Below are 23,324 nucleotides of genomic sequence, written 5' to 3' on the forward strand. Positions count from 1 at the left end.
CATCTTATGGATTAGAAGTCTGAGGCGCAGGTTTATGTAAGTAGTAAATTGCAGAGGTGTAGGTCCAGAGCCACAGGTCCTTTCTGCTCTACCACAGGGCCTCCCTGAACGCGCACCCCTGACCACCACACACACCACTGCCATCGCCACATGAATGTGTACTGGTGTTCATGTCAGTCAAACATAAATCAAACTCAGCAACAACAAACACACTGAAAAATGGGTAAAGGACTCCAACAGACATTTCTCCAAAGAAGATATACACGTGGCCATTAACATATGAAAAGATGCCCAATATCCCTAATCCTTACAGAAATGCAAATCAAAACCACAATGAGATGTCACTTCACACTCATTAGGATCGCTATGATAAGACAAAAACAGAACAAAAACGCCAATAACAAGTGTTGGTAAGGAAACAGAGAAATTGGAACCCTTGAGCATTGCTGGTGAGAATGTAAAATGTGAAATTCCTACTGTGGTAAACAGTATGCTGGTTCCTCAAAAAAATTAAACAGAGAATTACCGTATGATCCAGCAATTCCACTTCCGAGAGTATCTGAAATCAGGGACTCGAACACGTATCTATACACCAGAGCTCAGAGCAGCACTATTCACAATAGCCAAAAGGTGGGAATGACCCAAATACCCATCCATGGATGAATGCATCAACAAAATGTGGTAGACACACCCAGCAGAATCTGAATGGAAGGAAATTCTGACATGCACTACAACACGGGTTGTAGCTTAATGACTGAGCCACCCAGGCACCCCAACATTTTTATTTTTATTTTTTTTTTAAAGATTTCATTTATTTGACAGAGAGACAGAAGAGCAGGAACACAAGCAGGGGGAGTGGGAGAGGGAGAAGCAGGCTCCCCGCTGAGCAGGGAGCCCAATGCGGGGCTCGATCCCAGGACCCTGGGCTCATGACCTGAGCCCAAGACCTTCTGGGACGTGAAAGCAGCCAGACTCAAAGGCCAAGTACTGCATGACTTCATGAATAGGAGGTCCCTAGAATAGTCAGATTCACAGAAACAGCAGGTGGCTGCCAAGGGCTGGGGAAGGGGGCTGCAGGGAGTCAGTGTTTCATGGGGACAGAGTTTCAGCTAGGGAGGCTGACAAAATTCTGGAGATGGATGGTGGTGATGGCTGCACAACAGTGGGTACACAATGCCACTAACTTGTACACTTAAAAATGGCTACAGGGATAAAATATGAGGACATTCTATCAAAATAAAAAACAAACAAATCTAGGAGTATTTCAGAACATGGTCATAGTAAGTATGGAGGGCCATAATCAGAGGCCAATATATCCCTGATCAACAGGGCAACCATTCTGCTAGTAGATATAACAAGGAATTACAGTACATTTAGTTATTTTATAATTATGTCAGTTATTTTGCTTAGTTTGAGAAAAACCAGCTATTTTGTGTAATTCAAGTGAAACAGTAACTAAATTCTATACTACAGGTCTAACTTCAGAAAATAGTCTTTTAGACAGTAATTGTCGAGATTTTCTATAAAATTAGCATGCCATTAAATTGTATAGCTAATCAGATCTAAACATTTTAATAAACTCGTGACAGCTTTACTTCACTATAATAATAAATAATATGTATGTTTATAATAGGAAATTAATTTTATTGCTGGGGGCTAGTATGGTTAATGTTTAAAAAACACTGACCACGGTTTCACTTTTTTTACTGCGGTAAAATGTATATAACTAAAACTTTATCATTTTTCCAAATAAAAAATGACTTCAAGTGAAAACAAAACAGAATATTCAACCTTTTTCCAAGATTAAAGTTTGTATTTCCATTGCACTGTACACACCTGTGTTACTTTTACTTTCATAGCAAATGACAGCAAAAAAATTGTTTTTATTTGAGTATAGTTGACACACCATGTCACATTAGTCTCAGGTGTACAACTTAGTGATTGACAAGTTGATACATGATGCTGTGCTCACCGCAGGTGTAGCTCCCGTCTGTCCCATTACATCGCTATTATGATATCACTGACTATATTCCCTATGCTGTGGCTTTCATCCCCGTGACTTATTCATTCTGTAACTGGAAGCCTGGATCTCCCACTCCCCTTCACCCATTGCGCCCATCCCTCCACCCCCTCCCCTCTGGCAGCCATCAGTCTGTTCTCTGTGTTTACGGATCTGATTCTGCTTTATTTTTTTATTTTTTATTTTTAGATTCCATTTATGAGTGGAATCCTATGGTATTTGTCTTTCTCATTCTGACTTATTTCACTTAGCACAGTACCCTCTAGGTCCATCCATGTTGTCTCAAATGGCACGATCTCATCCTTAAAAAAATTTTTTTTTAAAAAACCCAACCACCTCTCTATTTTTTTAAAGATTTTATTTATTTGACAGAGAGAGACACAGCGAGAGAGGGAACATGAGCAGAGGGAGTGGGAGAGGGAGAAGCAGGCTTCCCGCGGAGCAGGGAGCCCGATGCGGGGCTCGATCCCAGGACCCTGGGATCATGACCTGAGCCAAAGGCAGACGCTTAATGACTGAGCCACCCAGGCACCCCAACATTTTTATTTTTATTTTTTTTTTAAAGATTTCATTTATTTGACAGAGAGAGACAGAAGAGCAGGAACACAAGCAGGGGGAGTGGGAGAGGGAGAAACAGGCTCCCCGCTGAGCAGGGAGCCCAAGGTGGGGCTCGATCCCAGGACCCTGGGATCATGACCTGAGCCCAAGGCAGATGCTTAACGACTGAGCCACCCAGGCGCCCCCCAACCACCTTTTTAAACAGGGAATGAAACCACAGGAAATGCTCCATTACAAATCACCTAAAGTCTGTTCAATGCATTTATAATTATTCTATGAACAGTCATTTTATTTTATTTTTTTTTTTTTTTTAAGATTTTATTTATTTATTTGACAGAGAGAGACACAGCGAGAGAGGGAACACAAGCAGAGGGAGTGGGAGAGGGAGAAGCAGGCTTCCCGCAGAGCAGGGAGCCCGATGCGGGGCTCGATCCCAGGACCCTGGGATCATGACCTGAGCCTGAGCCGAAGGCAGACGCTTAACGACTGAGCCACCCAGGCGCCCCTATGAACAGTCATTTTAAAGATAAACAGTATCTAATAGCATTTCGCAATATTATTTTTCTCAAGTTGCTGGGCTTTGTCCAACATAAGGAAATTAATTATGTGTCAAACTGATTCCAGTCACAAAACACTCTGAGATTTGCGACTACATTAGGAGTGAAATGTTTTTCATGAATTTCTTAAGCACTCAGCAACCTACTTTGGATGCAGGCCTCCGGCTCCCCTTCCTCTGTTCATCATAACCCTGACCTCCCCTCCGAAAGCAAGCCACAGCTGCCCTGGGCTTCTAGGGAATGAAGACCCAAGAACTCACAAAGTGAGGCATTAAAGAAGCTGTGGAAAAACGTGGCTTCCCGCACAAACCAGAATTTCCACAAGGCCATCAGGCCCAAAGCCTCTTGGGTCAGAGGAGGGGAGTGAGATCATTTGACAGGGTGATGTGACAAAGTGATGTGACAGAGTCAGGGCCAGAAGAGCAGCTCCCAGCCATTTTCACTCCTTTCCGCCTCGGGCCACACGGTCTGGCAGCTCTGCTTCTTCAGCATCTCCCCGCTCCTTGCCTTCTCTCAACCACACCACAGCGGCCCCAATTCCCAGGTGGCCTCCATGATTTGTCTGCGTTAAAGGAGGACAAATGAAAAACTATATAGCTGTAAAAAACAAATCATGTTGCTGAAAAATAATGTTAGGGGGAAATGGTGGTTATAGGGGGGCCTGGGTGGCTCAGTCGTTAAGCATCTGCCTTCGGCTCAGGTCATGATCTCAGGGTCCTGGGATTGAGCCCCGCATCGGGCTCCCGGCTCTGCGGGAAGCCTGCTTCTCCCTCTCCCACTCCCCCTGCTTGTGCTCCCTCTCTGTGTCTCTTTCTGTCAGATAAATAAATAAAATCTTTAAAAAAAAAAATTGTAGTTATACATGAAAAAGCAAGATCTGAACATATATAGAAAACATCCCAAAACTGTACAAAGTATATTTATAAACACTGAGAACACTGAAAGAAATCCCTTGGCATGTTAACTGGGGTTATTCTTCAGGTGATTATGGGTGCTCTTACTTTCTTCTACCTTTCAGTGTTTTTCCAAGATCTCTACACGAGAATATACTACTTTTGTAGTAAGTAAAAGACAGTAAATTAAATTTCTTTAAAAGAAAAAATATCACTGGACAAATAAAGCCAACATTATCAGCATCCAGCTAGCTTATGGAAAACCAATTGTTCTGTTAACCAGAAATAATTCCATACCCTGAAGATCTTAATAGCGGAAATGTAACAAATAATCGTCAAGCCCTTTGTATTTGGTCCAGGCAGCCGCAATGGTTTGTGTTAAACTCTGACAAGAGTAAGATATTTCAGATGTAAAAATGTGTGTTTTCCTTGGCTAAGACGCATTCCCAGGAACACTGTGAGAAATGTCACAATTTTCCACGTCTGATTTGGCCAACATGTGGGAGTCATTGTCAGGAAACACAACCAAAGAGTTTGAGGTTTTCCTCAAGTTTCTATTTCTTCAAGGTCAGCGAATAGACTTTCTCCCTCCTCTAACTCATTGTTCCCTTGGGTAAAGCTTCTATGGTACTAATTAGCATTAAATTCAAAGGTAGACTTAAATATCCAGCTGAAGAGAATACTCAGGGCCGAATTAACTCACACTTGGATGAGTATTCAAAAGAACTAAGCTTTTCAAATTTAGGTTTGCCAAGTGAATTCATTGCTCAAGTGTTATTTGACATATTTTGTTTGTTGGTTTGCAGGCTTGCAAATGATGTTACTGGTCGGAATGCCAACTGTCAGCACAGGCCAAACCCTGGGTCTTTTAACATCTCTTCGTAGGCATTACGTTTTAAGCGCATAGAAAGGGAGTGTAAACCTTCAGCAACATAAAACTGCCCCCTCAAATTCTGATTCCCAAAAGCCCACCCATATTCATCCTGCGGACGCTCCTGAGTACTTACTAACAACTGTTTCTGGAGCCAGCTCACTTACCGTAAGGTATCACTTGTGATTGGTATGCTGATTAAGTCCAATAAGGAGGTTCCTCCACCTAGTTCCCAAAAGTGAGCAATGTCTTTTGGCTGAAAAAATAGGAATTTTTCATATGAAAAAATATATATTTTTTATTTTTAAATACTTCGTAAGTTCATTAGCATCAGCCAGTAATAATTATGGATACAAAATATTGTAGTCCTCAATAAACCTTTTCTTGGCAGTCAAAACTTTCCTCTTTCTCTATCCCATCCCTCAAAATGCGCTGAAACATCTATTCCAAAAAACAAAGATGAAACATTGACATGGTAGGTGGGGAACAAGAAGAGACTGAAAAACCGCTTCCCTTTTTATAGGACTCTTAAACACTGGGGGATCGTACGGGTGAAGCAGCCATGCAGCTTGGGGGTAAGAGCATCCGTTCCAGGACAGCCTTCTTGGGGACTGCTAACCAAAGGCTTCTCTGCTTCCTCCCTGCTGCTCAGGAGCCTTCCTGACACCACGACTGTGTGAGGAGCTGACACAGCGCTTCCACTTGGAACTCTTAGGGAACATTAAATCTGAGAAAAACATCAATCTTCCAGAATGAATATGGAAAAGCCCAACTTGCCAACACAAAGTTTAGGAAAAAAAAAAAAATCACATGAGTTTTTATATATCTATTGCCATTAACCTAGAAGAGAAAGATGGTCATTGAAGTGAGTTTTAGATGAGTATATATATTTTTGACAAATTATCATCTCATAATCACTAAAACTGTTTTGCTATTGATATTTGAATATTTGCTGTTAATATCTGAATCACTAATGTTTATGAGGGAAATAATTTTCCACTGAAAAATCTCCCTTGAGTCACAGTTTGATGAAGGGGAGTTTTTAGAGCTCTTCTCAAAAGTGAAGCTATGAAAGCTGTTTCAAAGTTTCCAATGAAAAGCATAATCCCATTTCTATGTCTTCACTCATATCAAAATTCATGTGAGTCACAAAAATAAGGTTTTCCCGCATCTCACTATGTTATTTCTTTTCTTTTTAATCTCACAGTCTTAATAACCAACTTTCATTGGTGAATCTAGCAACAGGCAGTTTTAACTCTTACACACTGTCCAATGATCAAACATTTGGACTAGATCAATCTGTAAAAATTTGCCTGTGGCACGGGACAAGTGGGGTATGATTGTTCTTCCATACACCTAACTCTATTTAAGAAATGACCTCTTCATGTGAGAACTCCAAATGAGGATTCTATTTCAGATTTTTTTTTATCCTTCTAAAATATGTCATAAACTCTCCTTCTGTCCTGAATAACCTCCAACTTTCCTCTGAGTAGACACTCGAACAAGTGAAAATAGGATTATAACCAATTATGGCCTCCGGTCTCAAATAATATTACTAACTTCAAGATATGTTTGTAAAAATGCTAATAATTTGGATCTTGAATAGTGTATTTTCAAAAATATTCTACAGGCCAAACTCTTATTTTCAGCAGATTTTTTGGGGAGATAGAATGTAATAATATTATTCCTACTTGAAAGAAGAAAAAGTCACATTAACACAATTAATATAAATATGTCCAAACTGTACAAAAAAGTTACAAAGGAAACTTATTCCAGCATTTTAAGGTACAACCAACAAGAAGGCTAAATTATTTTCACAGTTTGGGTTGGCTTCACATCTGCTAAGGTGCATTTGAAGTTTAAAAGCACATAGCTATGAAGTGTACAACTGGATATTTTTATTGATTATAGGTAAGACGAAAATATAAAACAAAGTCGGCATTATTACTTCTCCATCCACAGGCATAGCAATATCACTTAAAAAGACACTCACTATATTATGCCCTTTTGCTCTTCTTCCGTATGTATATTCCAAAGCTAAGGTTGGTTTTGGTGGCTCATCCCTGCACAATAAAGACAGACAGTATTAGCATCATGGGTTTTCTTATGCTATCATATTACCCAATTCATTTTTGCTTCCTCTGAAAAACTCGTTCTATTAGTAGGGAAGTTACTTTGTGGAATAACACTGAGGTAAAACTAATAAAAATTTTATATAAAAAATAAATAAGCCTTCACAAAACCACCTTCGAGGATTTTAGTCACAGCTGCAGAGATGACTAATGGCACGTGCGTGGTGCAGTAGCCCTCACAGGCACTGTTGGGGCGAGTGGAGAAGGTAGTGTGGCTGCCAGGGGTGGGCGCCGTGTCAGGGCACAGCTCTCGGCGTTCAGGTCACATGGGAAGCACTGTTATCAGGTTTGTGCTTGGCCCTGATGTGGGAGCTGGGAATCTAATGATTATTGATTCAATGGAGACATCAACAGAAGACTTGAATATAATTCTCTATTTTAACTCATGGCTCAAACAATGGGCATCATTTAAATAGTGAGAGCTGCAAACTAACAAATTACATCAACAAGTCTTAAAAATGGACAAATGATGAATTATTGACACTGCAGTTATACTGCTTGGTAAGCAGTTTTATGGTATATATCTACTTATTTATTTCATTTTTTATTGTAGTGAAAAACATGTAACATAAATTTACTTCTTAACCATTTTTAAGTGTACAGTTCAGTAATGTTAAGTATATTCACACTGCTGGGCGCCTGGGTGGCTCAGTCATTAAGCGTCTGCCTTTGGCTCAGGTCATGGTCCCAGGGTCCTGGGATCGAGCCCCGCATCGGGCTCCCTGCTCGGCGGGAAGCCTATTTCTCCCTCTCCCCCTGCTTGTGTTCCCTCTCTCGCTGTGTCTCTCTCTGTCAAACAAATAAATAAAATCTTCAAAGAAAAAAAGAAAAAAAAGTATATTCACACTGCTGCACAAACTCTAGAACTTCTTCATCTTGCAAAACTGAAACTCTATACCCATTAAACAATAACTATTTTCCCCCCCCTCCAGACCCTGGCAAACACCATTCTACCTTCTGTTTCTGTGAATCTGACTGCTCTGAGATACCTCATAGAAGTGGAATCACACAGTATTTGTCTTTTTGTGACTGACTTATTTCACTTAGCATAATGTCCTCAAGGTTCATCCATGTTGTAGCATGCATCAGAATTTTCTTCCTTTTGAAGGCTGAACAGTAGTGGTATATATCTTTTTGAATTTGGAAAAGACAAATCATTTTTAAATTTGCAATTTATATATTTATCTTTATTAAATATTTTGTATATCATCCCTACAAATATCTTTTTTTGATACATACATAGTAAAATATTTGGTTGTATTTCCTAAAAGATACTAATTTTCTTTTGTGAAAAGAAATGCTACTTTTAAGACAAAATTTATAAGCTCTGATATTTAACATAAAATAGACAGAACTGTCTTTTTTCTAAGTAGACTGTCAAGGAACTGAAATTCAGTTCAGTGTCATATTTCATCCTAAGCTGATATTGTGTTAGATGACTTATTTGTAGAATGAAACACATATGATCTAAAAAGAGCCATGATTCCTGGGGATGGAAAGCTGATGCAGGTGTTACTACAGATAGTTCTTCTGAGAAACCATTTTGTTGGTGAAAGGAATTACACAAAGTAATGCTTCTATTATTTGAATTCTTTAATAGTACTTTTCAAAATGGATGATGATTCTTTAATGTGACCTTGAGACAAAATTCCACCTATGTTGATGTTTTTGGAGAAGTTATAAGAAATAGGTATTGGAATGAAGGGATATCTTCCTTTTTTTTTTTTTTTAAAAGATTTTATTTATTCACTTGACAGAGAGAGACACAGCGAGAGAGGGAACACAAGCAGGGGGAGTGGGAGAGGGAGAAGCAGGCCTCCCGCCGAGCAGGGAGCCCGATGCGGGGCTCAATCCCAGCACCCTGGGATCATGACCTGAGCCGAAGGCAGACGCTTAACGACTGAGCCACCCAGGTACCCCTGAAGGGATATCTTCCAAAATCAGTTAAAGACTTTCAGTTTCCTTCAATGTCCACTGATCATAATCCCAAATCTTACTCTGATGGCCATATAGAAGGTTAGGAAGTATAAAAAACAAATGGTAAAAAATACAGTTTGAAGACGAACGCTGTGCTTCAAAAATGTTTCCATGAGAAATTTAAAGATTATAATTAATGTTCAGATAATCATAGACTAGGTAAAATAATAAATCAAATATCAGAGTAGCACAGCCAAAAAGCAGGTAAGTAGTATCATAGTTATGTTCCTTTCTTCCCCAAATAGGAAAATTCCGCACTAATTCTGTATATGTACATACATATATACACACACACACATATATATATACAAAAAAACATATATATATACAAAAAACATATATATATACAAAAAACATATATATATATTTTACTTACTGTTGTTTTTGTCTTTAAAGAAGATCTTAAAGGCCATACTAAGGATTCACTAAGAATTAAGTTATTGTTTGGGCCTCAAAATTGTTCTCCTTCCACATGTCTTTTAGAATCTAACTTGCCCTGTACAACTAGAATAAACAGAAAATGTAGTCTAAAGGTTAACATAACACTTACCTGTCAAGACACCTTAGAATAATAGTAGTCTTTCCCTGGAAATTAAAAAAAGAAAGAATACTGTGTTAATGTCATCCACACGTAAAATTTTGTTATTGTTCATAATTGTGGCCAAAAATAGATTTTAATCACTTGAATGATAAATTACCTGGAAACTAGAAACTTTCAGAATTGTTCCTAAGTTTGATAAGTGGAAAAAGTTAACTGTCAACTTTCCATCACAGTGTAACTACACTGCTATTATTATAATTATAAAGTCCTGCAGATGACAAATACCAGCAAATCATACCTCACTTTAGTGGTCAACTTGGCAGCTGTCTGAGATTTCCTCTCTATTCATCAATGCTAATTACTGGTTAAGCAGATGATTAGTGTCTTCTAAAATGTTTTAATTCCAATTGTTGAAGTGGAAATAAAGAAGAAAGATAACATACAAATAAAGGACATGCTGCAAATATGTTCAAAGTAAGCAATCCAGATACTGGGTTAGAGTTTATTTATTGTTTTATTTGTAGAGAATGAACTTATTCTAAGTTTCTTGTTAGGAGTCAGAAAATATAGGTTCTGGTCCTCTCTGCCACTAATCATGAAACTTAACTTCACATCTTAGGGATTGGCTCAGTGGCTTAATCACTGATTTCTTTTTAATAGTAAAACTTAAAAAAAAAAAAATCTCCTACAAGAAAAGAGATACAAGAGGAGCAGCATGGGAAGCTCTAATGGAAGCAGCCTTTAGGTTCCAAGGAAAATGGTTCGGAAAATACTGGACTGACAAAAACACAGAACATTTGACTAGATATGTTTTTTCCCTAAAAACCTGTAATTTTTTTTACCAAAAAAAAGATGATCACAAATAAATTACTCTAGATTATATCTGGGATATGATCAAATTGAATGACTTTTTTATAATGGGAAACATAAATAAATAATTGAAATAGGACCAAAAATGTAAAATTATTGAGGGATGTTTATTGGCGGGTATTACATCAAAGTGAAAGACTAGAAACCACCTAAATGTCCCCAAATAGGGGACTGGTTAAATTATTATGACAACCCTTAAATGGAGTAACATGCAGCTATTAGGAATGATGATATAGGAACATACTTACCGACATGGTAAAACATTTATAATAGATTAGCATAACCCTGTTTTCAATTTTTAAAATATCTTTTCCTGCTTCTTTGAGATCTACATACATACATACACATACCCATAAATAGATTCAGAGAGAGGCAGAGAAACACATACACAAAAATAAACAGATCCAGAGGGATATCACTAAGCTAATAGTGAATGTTTCTAGGTGATGGATTTGCTGGTTATTCATTTATTTATTTTTAAAGATTTTATTTATTTATTTGAGAGAGAGAGAGCATGAGCAGGGGCAAAGGGCAAAGGGAGAAACAGACTCCCCATTGAGCAGGGAGCCCGCCGTGTGCTGGATCCCAGGATCCCAGGATCATGACTTGAGCCAAAGGCAGACACTACGTCATTCCCCTACCTCATCTCATCACCTGGGCATTTTATCATCTCATATCATCACAAGAAGGGTGAGTACAGTACAGTAAGATATTTTGAGTGAGAGAAAGACCACATTCAACTTGTATTATATTGTTGTAATTGTTCTATTTGTAGTTATTGTTGTTAATCTCTTACTATGCCTAATTCATAAATTAAATTTTTTCATAGGTATACTCTGTCAGTACTATCTGCAGTTTCAGATAGCCACTGGGGGTCTTGGAACAGAGCCCTTGCAGACAGGGGGAGACTACTGTACCTAAAAACTAATGTATTCTATGTGTAAGAAAGCATAGAATCAGAATGAATGTATTTTAGAATTGGAAGGAATCTTCGATATAATTAGCCAATTTTCTCAAATTCTCATGGTTCTATAGTGTTGATTTAAATTCTGATTGTAATTTCATATAAATGTATAGTACTAGTTGGTGGCAATTCCAAGTAAACAAACTCTACTCCGGGCACTGAAATAAACTTTTAGACTATCATTAAAATACAATCCAAATTTTTAAAAATCACTAGTGAACTATTGCCCTCTGCGAGTGGATCCACAGACTCCTAGTTTTCCTGGTTCAATAAACACTGACCTAATACAAGTTCACTCAGAGACTATCAAAATGAATCCTATCTTTCCTCCCATTACCTCAGTGACACTGGAAGTCTTTTTCTCTGACCCATATCCCTGGAGCTCTAACTCCATAATCCTCTATGCATCCCTTCCCTTCTTCCAAAATCTTTCCACTCTATAGCTCCAGCTCCATGATTAGCAAACTCCCCAGTAACCTCAACTTCTTCTTCAGAATGTTCTCTCCAACTGTTGGCCTTACCTAAAATATGGTTGCCTCCGGACCACTTCCTCTGCAATCTTGTTAAAGAAGGCTAGTCTTTTCTACCACCCTATGTACTTCAGGGCTCTCCTTGCTCCCCAATGCCACCTTAATTATTTTTTTAAAGATTTATTTGAGAGAGAGAGAAACAGAGACAGGGAGGGAGTGTGAGCGTGAGTGGGCGGAGGGGCAGAGGGAGAGAATCCTCAGGCAGACTCCCCCGAGCACGGAACTGACACAGGATCCATCCCACAACCCATGAGATCATGACCTGAGCTGAAACCAAGAGTCGGATGTCCAACTGACTGAGCCACCCACGTGCCTCCCACCCCCACCACCTTTAAATAATTATTCTACTTCCCTCCTTTTGCAAAAGTCTTAGAGGCTTGTCCTAGTCTACTGTGATGGTTGTTGGCCATCTCCTCTAGCTCACAGTCTCCCTTTCTCTCTCAGCTACTGTCATTAGTCTTGTTAACTTCACACCCACGTAGGCATGGGCAACCCACCTAACACGCTGACCTCTCAGTGCCTTTGCCTCCTCACAGAGACACTTTCCTTCACTTTACTTCTACCATACATCACTTCCAAGGTTACATCTTGAATCATTTCACCACTGGAAACTACACTATTTCCAAAATCACACATGCAAACACATTCTCCAACTACTTCTTTAGGAACACTCTGTGTTACCCACAGTAACAACTCTTTGGCCTTAGTAAAAGGCCTCAAAAGTCCATTGACCCATCAACATTTCTCCTTCTCCATCAGCTCCCTCCTACCTCCACATCTCTCCTTTTCCATCTTGCAGTCCATAGTTTATCATTACAATTACCCTTGCAAGTATCACCCCCTCCCTAAGCTTTCTAGCTCTGTACTGCACCCACTTGGCAAAAACCAACTGTGGTAACCTCAATCACCTCCCCTTCTCCTCCATGCTTGTACCCGTGCGAGTGAGTGATGACGGAGAAAAATTATACATGCTGTGCAGAATGGTGTCACCTAAATTCTTAATCCCCATCATCAAAACGGCAGTCAGCAATGACGGGCAAGTCACATTTGTCTAGTATGTTCTCTCTCCCATGTGTTGTAACTGCTGTTTCATACATTTTTCTTGATTCTCTCCTCAGAATACCCACTTGACCCTCTTCACCTGAATTACTCTCTTTCCTTACTTCCTGCTCTTCAAGCTCTGGACATCACCCTCTCTTAAGGAGGCTTTCCCAGTCTTCCAGCCTCTTGGGCTGAGTTAAGAGCCCTTGTTTCCATCATAGCATTTGTTTCCTGCAATGTTGTATAAGCACTAACACCTACGTTCCTGCACAGCAGAGTACATGTCTTTCATTTCTGTTTGCCCAGAGTCGGGCAGGATGCCTGGCACATAGAAGATGTCCCACAGATGTCTGCTGAATGGATGAATAAAAGTACGGGAAAGAGAGAGAGAAGGCAGTGAGGCAGTTGGTTTCTTTGGTAAAGGGTGATTACTATCAGCTGAACAATAGAAACATTAATTGCTTGCTTCTCTTTATTTTTCAAAATTTTGTTCTGCATAAAGCACACAATCAGATACTTTAAAGAACAATATCCTCAAAAGTTCCACCTATGTCAAAAGAGTCTGCCAATCTTCAAAAGCAAAATTAGTTTTGATTTGCATAAATGAAAATACCCAGCTTGAATATGCCACACTCTACTATTGAAAAGAAAGGGTGGCTTCACAAACAACAAATAAAACATGAATGGGCTCTCACAACAACAAAGTCTAGAACAACTGTTGCGGAGAGGGACTAGCGGGGTGCGGGTGGGACACTTCAGGTGTGAGCACTTGGGTGCCGGTGTCAGTAACTATTAGGATAAGCCACCTTAAAGACAGGGAAGTAGCTTCTTCTCTATACAGAATATTTTCTGTAATAGAAATTTACTTGTACCATAAGACTATTAATAGTTATTTACTCATTTTTTTTTTAAATCCATGTATGTATCTATATGGCAGCAAGTAGGAAATTGGAAAAGTACTGTATCCAATGCAGAAATCACTCTCCTCACAACAGTAAACTCATGAAACCACATAAATTCCAGCATCTTGGATCTGCAAGCCTCGACCTTTTTCAGAGAGTGTCACCAGGAGTTCTGCCTTCCTGGCAAGAACTGCTGTGGGTCAAGGAAAGCCACATGAACACATGATACATCTGTTCTTGCTCTGTATGGCCACTTCCAAAACCTTTTTGTCTCCTTGGCTAAATAAAACAGAAACTTACAATGAGTGGGGAGAGGTCTCTTCCTACCAATCAGTCATCCTGGGGATTGGCTGCTATATTTCCCCCATGCTTTCCACAGTAGCAAATAACCCTGTGACAAATATCATTCACATAAAAAAAAAAAATATCATTCACATAATCCAATTACTCCTTAAATAATAATCCTAAAAGTAAAGTAACTGAATCCAAAATATGAATATTAAAATACTGACTTATTAACTTAGATGCTTTAGATATTTATTTACTAATTTATTTTTCCTGACTTACTTAAATGAACCCTGGCTTTTATGCTCAAATGAAGTAGAAGACCTGAATGTTTTCAAATTATGAAATAAAGAACTCGAAACATTTTTTAAAAATTTTGTTTACTCCTAATTTTCCTAGATCAATAAGTACTTTCTAATTCCTGCTAAATATGGTATTAGCTAAGCACAAAGTTAGTTTACCAACTTCAAATTCAATGGCTCCATAACCATGAATTTGAGTAAAATGTCTAAATATTATTTTTAAAAATGCAGTTATAACATTAGACAATAAAAATTATTTCATATTAAAATTCATCTGAATATTTTTCAATCACATGTTTCAGTCAGAATGTTCATACGGTAATCAAAATTATTTCTTTTTTTATTTTAGTTATTTATTTGAGAGAGAGACAGGGAGAGCGGCAGGCAGAGGGAGAGGGAGAAGCAGGCTCCCCGCTGAGCAGAGAGCCCGATGTGGGGCTCGATCCCAGGACTCTGGGATCATGACCTGAGCTGAAGGCAGACGCTCAACTGACTGAGCCACCCAGGCGCCCCCAAAATTATTTCTTAATTAACTTCCTCCTTACGGTGCACAATTCTTAAGTCCTCAAGTGACATAATGTGGTATTCCACGTGAAATCAGCTGTTGATCTGAAGGGTATGCTACATATATCAACCCAAGGATTTTAGCTGAATTCTCCTAATTGTGTGGTGATAAATGACATTACTAGAGCCAGAGATGACAAACCAATTTTATCTCAAGTGCCAGCACCTTCCTGGAATGCTACGGGTTAGATGTCATCTTCAGGCTCAGTAGAAAAGGGTGCCGTGATCACTAAGATGTGTGTGGAAGATGTGTAACTAGTATCTGCTCTCTCTTAAGAAACCCCAGGAAGCATCTTCTCACAACCAGATTATATACTGTGGAAAACTGGAGAAAGAAAAATTTAGAAGTCATTTCCTTCCCACTTTTCTACCTAGAGGATGAGGTCTGGGATGAGAACAGAAGCTCTGGGAAATAAAAGGTTAGTCAGTTTTCTGGCCCATACCCTAAGGTACTGAATGATTTATCACTTGGTAGGAGAGGAAACCTATGTCAAGAGGATGATAAGACTATGCCTAGAGACTTGACAATCTAAATCAGGGTGGAGAGACACTTGGGTGGCTCAGGTGGTTAAGTGGCTGCTTTCGGCTCAGGTCATGATCTCAGGGTCCTGGGATCGAGCCCGGTGTCAGGCTCCCTGCTCAGTAGGGGGTCTGCTTCTCCCTCTCTCTGCCCCCCACCCATGCTCTCTCTCTAATAAATGAATAAAATCTTTAAAAAAAAAATCAGAGTGGAGAAAATGAGAGAAAAATGCCCACATCAATTGAGATGTCATTGGATATGACATTAAGAAAAATTTTAAGACAATAATGGAAAAGGGTCCAAGTAATCACAAGAGGAAACAGCTGAGACAAGTCCTGGAAAGAATATTTACAGTGACAGATACACAACAGTGCAGGTAATAATAAGTGCAGTATTATCACAGGGAAGCAAAACGACCTCATATGAATTACCAAAACTTGTGGCATGAGACTTATGAGTAAAATATATTGGTGTAAAGGAATAAAGAGAGACAGAAGGGGAGAGAAAATACAGCACACTTTGTGTATTTATATGGAAATTTACAAACATGCAAGAAGAATGCATTTGGATGAAAATAAACAAAGAGCAGAACAGATGTAATCTTGTCATGGTAATTAGACTGTTACCTGACTGTATTAATATATGGTATCTCATGTACACATCTCTATTGGGATACAGATAAAGTCTAATAGCGAAGAGGATACCAACGATTCAAAAAAGTGCTCACATCAGTTTGAATTCAGTTTTCTGTCACTCCTAAAGGAAACAATCCAGACTCAAACAGAAACTAGGATCAGAGAGAGGTTAAGTGACTCATTCTAAGGTAGGATTCTATACCCAGATAAACATTCAACCCAGAGTGAGAGAAAATAAAGGAATTTTTAGACATGCAGGGTCTCCTAAGTTTTACTTCCCATGTAATGCTTTCCCAGGAAACTACAAGAGAATGTGCTCCATCAAGGTAAGTGAGTAAACCAAGAACAGGGAAGACACAGGATCCAGGAAACTTAAGTTCCAACTCAAGAAAGAGGCAAAGGGAATTCCCAAGACGCTGGGGAAGGATGGTAACTGCAGCCGCTCGTGTGAACCACAGTACAGACTAGCACAGTGGGTTAAAAGGTGGCAGGACTCTGGCTGGAGAGGGGAACTTTCAGATGATCTGATACAACTGCCTAGATGAAGATTATATTGAATGCCTGTTGGGGATTGTGGAATCAGCTTCAAGGATGGTCCCGAATGATCCCCCTTGCTGGTGGTATTCACACCCAGGTGTGGTCCCTTACACTGTACCAGAGTTGGTCTTTGTGATCAATAGCTTATGGCAGAAGTGATGACACGTCACTTTCCAAGATTAGGTTATAAAAGGCTGCAGCTTCTGTCCGGGGCACCTGTTCTCTTTTGGATCTCTTGCTCTGGGGGAAGCAAGCTGCCATGTTGTAAGCAGCCCTACGGAGAGGCATATATGTGAAGAATTGAAGCCTGGCCAACGGTCATCAAGGAACTGAGGCCTCTTGCCAGCAACCATTTCAACAAGCTTAGAAACTGATTCTCCAGTTTAGTTGAGCTGTTTAATGACTTTAGTCCCAGATGACATCTTGACTACAACTTCATGAAAGACCCTGAGCCAGAACCACATAACTAAGCTGCTCTCAGATTCCTGGCCCTCATAAACTAGGTGAGATAATGTTTGCTGTTTTAAAAGCTGTTATGCTGGGGTGCCTGGGTGGCTCAGTCGTTAAGCGTCTGCCTTCGGCTCAGGTCATGATCCCAGGGTCCTGGGATCGAGCCCCACATCGGGCTCCCTGCTCCGCGGGAAGCCTGCTTCTTCTCCCTCTCCCTCTGCTGCTCCCCCCTGCTTGTGTTCCCTCTCGTGCTGTGTCTTTCTGTCAAATAAATAAATAAAATCTTAAAAAAAAAAAAAAGCTGCTATGTTTTAATTTATTATTAAGTAGCAACAAATAACTAATGCATATAAAAACTAAGGTACATACACATCAAAGCTAAGCAAATAAAAAAACAAGGCATTTAAAAAATTCTGAAAAAGTTACTCAAGAAAAAAAAAGTAGGGGCGCCTTGGTGGCTCAGTTGGTTGAGCATCCAACTCTCGATTTTGGCTCAAGTCAGGATTTCGGGGTCATGAGACTGAGCTGCACGTCGGGCTCTGTGCTGGGTGTGGAGTCCGCTTGAGATTGTCTTTCTCCCTATCCCTCTGCCCCTCCCTCTGACTGTGCACACACACTCTAATAAATAAAATCTTTAAAAACAAAACAAAAAAAGAGGGGCGCCTGGGTGACTTAGTTGGTTAAGTGTCTGACTTCAGCTTGGATCATGGTCTCAGGGTCATCTCCAGGACCCTCTCCAGGGTCCTCTCTCTCAAATAAACAAACAAAACTTTAAAAAAAAAAAAAAAAAAAACAGGGGCGCCTGGGTGGCTCAGTCGGTTAAGCATCTGCCTTCGGCTCGGGTCATGATCCCAGGGTCCTGGGATCGAGCCCCACACCGGGCTCTCTGCTCAGTGGGAAGCTTGCTTCTCTCTCTCCTTCTGCTGCTCCCCCTGCTCCCCCTACTTGTGCTCGCACTCTCTGTGTCAAATAAATAAATAAAATCTTAAAAGAAAGAAAAAGAAAGTAATCCATTTGGCTCAGCAGCAAATAAGTTTTAGAAATAATAAATTAACATACTGATTTAGTCCCAAATTATAACAACAACTATGTTGCAGATGGGGGCTAGAAGTGAGTGTTTAAAAGAAACAACTAGGGGCACCTGGCTGGCTCAGTCAGTAGAGCATGCAACGCTTGATCTCCGGGTCGTGAGTTCAAGCCCCATGTTGGATGTAGAGATTACTTAAAAATAAAAATAAATCATAAAAAAAGAGCTAGAATTAAATACTCTTCTACTATTATCAGAAATTCAACAGATAATGTCTAACATTTTAAGTCTAAATATAGCCTATAAGCTATTTCATAGATAAAGAAGTAAATTATTTAAAAAAAAAAAACAGTAAAAACTATTAAAAAGGCTGCTTTAAGGAGAGGCCCTGAACAATGTGGAGAGGTTCGGTGATTTACTTTATGCACCTTTTAAACCACGTATGTGAATCACTTTAATAAAAGTAATGAAAAGTACAAACAGACTGTAACAAAGGGCCCGATCTAAGAAAATTAAGGACAAAACAGCATATATGAAAAAGACAGATCTCAAGCTCAACCTTAGTGAACAGGGTTATGCGATTACTAGAATTCTCCTGAGAATTACATATTAGTATAATTCCAGTTGAGAGTTACTAAAATCATGACAGAAAATCCGTGACTGATATGGAATCCATGACACAGAAGGCATGACCAAAAGAAATGAAGATATTAAAGCTGAAACAGACTCAGGGAGACAAGTGGTTGCCATTAATTATTTGAAGGGCAATTTTAAAATATCTGAAGGTTTAAAAAGCAGAAGAAAAATCAGACCTACTCCTACACTGTTTCAAGTCAGAATTAGGACCAAGAATTAGGACCTTGGAATTAGGAATACCAAGTATTTGTATATTTTTACAGGTCAGAATTAGGAACATTGGAAGTTACAATGAAACGCAGGTTTTCTTGTAACTAGAAATTAAGGAAAATGGAACAAGGCTGCCTTGTGGAAGACAACTCCCCCATTGCTAGAGATAGTCAACCATAAACTATACGACCACTGTTTATAGTGGCTCTTACTTAACCTTTTTGAAGGTGCTAGAATGCTGGGGGAACCTAATTTCCCATAAAAACACACTGATACACAATCATACACAATTCTGCATACATTTCTAGAGTTCATCAGCCCTGAGACGTACCTCCATTGACCCGAGTAGAAGGCTAGAGTATCTACAGGTTTCCTTCAGTTTCTGCGACTCTAGTTAAAATAAGTGAAGGGTAAATGTATCATACTGTATCCGGTCCATGTTTCTGTTACCTATATGCGTGTTTCAGCTGTACAAGTTACCAGAACTATGGCCATCGGATTAGCATTTACGGTGCTTTGGGGAAAGAGGACTCTTCCTCCAGGTGGTCTAATTTGAAACAAGTGCTCCTCCGGGCTGCTGTGGCCCACGTCAGAGCACACCACTTGCCAACAGAAGTGCCCAGGCTGGATGTTAGTCCCCACTCACCCATGCACAGGACACCTTCATACAAGGCACAACCAGCTCCAAGGTAACCAGCAGGCCAGAGACTGGTTATCTGGCTGAAGAGCTGAAGTATCCAAATTTTTACCAAAGTATTACAATGAACTTTACCGTTGGTTGTTAAATCATCATAACACTTGGGGGAAAAAAGTAGGAAAAATGTGCATTACCCCATTTTTACTTCCAATGAAGAAAACAGATTTTTCTCCAATTTCAAGTCCATCACCTTCACTTCCACTACTTCGTTTTTCCACTTCGGCTTTTGCGATTTCCCAGAGAGTTTCACTAGGAGAGGCAGAAAAATAAAATTTAGAGAATCAAAGGGAATCCTTTCCAATATTTATTTCAAGCTCAGAGAAATTTTATTTCAGTTAAATTTATAAAACAAATCAACATTATTTCCTGGGGGACAATAAGCTGATAAAACCTCTGAGGATTAGTCATTTTCTTTGTCCTGGTTCATAGAAGGAAGCTGAAAATGATAAGCAGAGCCTTTGTCGCTGGGATTTGAGGCTGCCTTATTTTGGGACTTTCAGCCAAGGTTGAAAGCTGTCTGGGTTAGTTTCTCAGACATGTACATGAATGTTCAAAGAATTTTGGAAATCTACAACTTGAAAACCACCAACATCTAGGAAAATGGGGAGCATGTAAAACCAGCATACCAAATAATCTTTGTTTTCTGAAATTTTTCTTTTTTGTTTTTAAATTATAATTCTGGCTCAAGATTCCCTGTTTTAATATATAAAATATAATGAAAGAAAAAAATAATCTAAAACCACATTTTGAAAATCATCTTCCCATTCATCTCTCTACAAACATATGTATTTTTTCACAAATAAGATTATACCTTTTTTTTTTAAATTAAAGCCAAAATGAAAAATGGAGTATTGAACTAAAAAAAAATACAGACAAGATTTGATGTGTTCCAAGCATGAATCTGCTACTTTCTACATATACCAACTTGGGCAAATTATCCAACTTCTCTGGATTCTTCATTCCTTTATTAATTCAACAAATATTTATTGAGCAGCTAATATATGAAAGCTTCTGTGCTCTTCCCCAGGCTCACTTCTGTTTCTTCTATAAAATGCCAATAAAGAAGAATACCAACCTTGTAAGATTATCATGATTGGTTGTCAAAATGTGGTAATTCATTTCATTTAGGGCTTGACCTAAATATAATTATCTAAAATTATTGAGAGCTTATAATAATTATTCAAGAAACAGGGATGAAGAAAGGGGCTATAAAAGACCAATAGAGGTGTCCCTAAATGCACTAAAATGTATGCACTTATTTCACAGGTGAACTCCCTGAAAGTCAGTCCAGGCCTGTCTGCTCTTCATTCACACACCATTCTTTCAAAACGTGATTATCTGCTTTCCAAGCTCCCAGCAGAGGAGAGCAGGAGGTGCCCCTGGTGGAAATTTGTAACTATAACCATGTGCAACCAATTATCCCACGATGGGAAGTAAGCTGACAATTTTTCACATTAAGGTTTGTAAACTCAACAGAGATCAGGCCATGATCCACAAGGTGAGAAAAACAGATTTATCCTGCTCTGGACTCCAGAACCCCTCTCTGTTCCTGACCTCCTTATAAGTTGTTCAGAGAAGGTTCAGGTGTGATCTTGAGAGCAGGAAATTAAAACTGACATCACAGAACTGAAGAGCTAAAATATATTTTACAGGCCCCCCTTTAAACGCCATCTTACACTTTTCACATAGCTTTCCCAAGTTTCCCTCATTTATTGTTGTCCTGAAACCCTGCACCAAGAAGGGAGATGCGGAGAACTCTGAGGAGGTGGCTTTGTGGTCTAATTCACTGCCTGAACCCCTGCTTCTAGAACATTCCTTGGCCTGCAAGAAATTTTTACTTAATAAGTGAACGGTTGGAGTTTAATGATCTTTCAAAATCTTAGTTTTCTACCCGGGGAACTTTTCTACCTGCTTGTGACTGAATCCATATGCTCAAGGGTAGTTCCTAGGGATCCTTGACCATCCAGACAGCGGCTGCAAGCAAAAAAGATTCACAATTTTCTTCCACAGGCAGGACCTCCTAGGCTCCTCTCCCTAAATACACCCCCAGCGGCCCTCCCTCCCCTGCTCCTTCCAGGCTGGGGTGGGAAAGAGAGGAAAGGCAGACTCTCGAGGGGAGCATAAACCGGGGGCAAGCAAGGCTGCGGGGGATACCTGGGCATCGTGGCTCGACAGCCCCAGCGCCGTGGGCTCAGCGTTTGGGGCCAGCTTAAAATCAGGACGCCAGCGAGCTCCGAGACCTGCCGGATTGTGCGGACTCTTGGGTTGCCATGGGAGCGACGTCACAGGCTGCGTTGCGTGCGACAGAGGGCATCATGGGAAATGTAGTTCTCAGCGTTCCTTTTCAATTCTTGCTCAATGCCTCATCCTCTATGTGAGAGAACGAGGTGAGCCGTCTGACAGACCTGGAACCTAAAAGCTCTGGGCTGGAAGTGTTCTTTTACTTAAAAAGTATTCTACTAGGGGGTACCTGGGTGGCTCAGTCGTTAAGCGTCTGCCTTCGGCTCAGGTCATGATCCCCGGGTCCTGGGATCAAGCCCCGAGCCCCCGCATCGGGCTCCCTGCTCCCGGGGAAGCCTGCTTCTCCCTCTCCCACTCCCCCTGCTTGTGTTCCCTCTCTCGCTGTCTCTCTCTCTGTCAAATAAATAAAATCTAAAAAAAAAAAAAAAAAGTATTCTACCAAGTACCGGACTATATGGCAGGGATGTCTGCTCTCTCTTTTCAGTCACTTTTCTCTCCCCGCCAGCGACACTTGGGAATGGAGGGTGAAACAAACTCCTGAGCTGTATTCTAGTGATTTACTAGAGGAAAAGAATATTTGTGATTTTGGTATTTTCCAACTTTATGCTTGTTTAGTTCTTTCTGGGTTTATGCAATAGCACATCATTTATTAAGTTAATAAAGCAAACGCATCTCCATGATACTTCATTTACTTTATCTCCGAATCAATAGCAAACATTGAGTTATTACTATACGCACGAGCGCTATGCAGAGTATGGAATGAAGAGGTAAGACAAGATCTCTGCTCTTGAGAAGGATGCACACAACTAAAAGAAAGCCAGTGCTATAAGCTATTGTAGAGAGGTATAAAAAAATCACATCATAAGAATAAGTAATTATGCCAAAGAGGGTTGAAACCTTCAGGGCAGTGACGGTATTTGATCTATTTTGAATGCTCGGTAGACCTAGCCTCTCTGGCCCAAGATGTTTTGAATATTGAAGGAGATACTCTCCTTACACCCTTTTGCCGTTTGGCTTGGTGTAATGGTGTGATGTTCAAGAAGGTGGGCTTTAGATGGACTTAGATTTCGGTTCTGACTCAGCCACACTGGCTAAGTTGCCACATTGCCACAGTGGGTAAATCATTCAGTATCTCCAAGCCTCAGTATCTGATCATGTAAAGCAGGGGAAATTTATGAATTTGAAATGAAATAAATATATGTAAAACATAAATTATGTGTGCCTGACACATTATAAGTGCTTCATGCTTGTTATTATCATGTTGTATGCTACCGATCAGCAACTTTGAACAAAGAAACACAAAGATCACATTCCTGGAAATGAAGCAAAAAAAATTTTTTAAGGAACAAAAAAAAGCATTCACG

General features: G+C 39.8%; 1 protein-coding gene across 3 annotated transcripts in view; it reads right to left on the minus strand.

Moving 5' to 3' along the window:
- The window catches only part of DYNC2LI1 (dynein cytoplasmic 2 light intermediate chain 1), a 43,837-nt gene extending 21,846 nt beyond the window's left edge, over positions 1-21,991 (minus strand). For all 3 annotated transcript variants that reach the window (XM_032411080.1, XM_032411079.1, XM_032411081.1), the window contains exons 1-5: positions 21,874-21,991; positions 19,854-19,968; positions 9,559-9,593; positions 6,893-6,962; positions 5,067-5,155 (exon numbers count right to left, since the gene is read on the minus strand). In XM_032411080.1, coding sequence (XP_032266971.1) covers positions 5,067-5,155; positions 6,893-6,962; positions 9,559-9,593; positions 19,854-19,968; positions 21,874-21,881 — 317 coding nt within the window. In that variant the 5' untranslated portion in view covers positions 21,882-21,991. The remainder of the gene's footprint in view (positions 1-5,066; positions 5,156-6,892; positions 6,963-9,558; positions 9,594-19,853; positions 19,969-21,873) is intronic.
- Positions 21,992-23,324: the final 1,333 nt, after the last annotated feature.

This window comes from Phoca vitulina, unplaced genomic scaffold, assembly GCF_004348235.1.
Source record: "Phoca vitulina isolate PV1807 unplaced genomic scaffold, GSC_HSeal_1.0 scaffold12, whole genome shotgun sequence".
Taxonomy (NCBI): domain Eukaryota; kingdom Metazoa; phylum Chordata; class Mammalia; order Carnivora; family Phocidae; genus Phoca; species Phoca vitulina.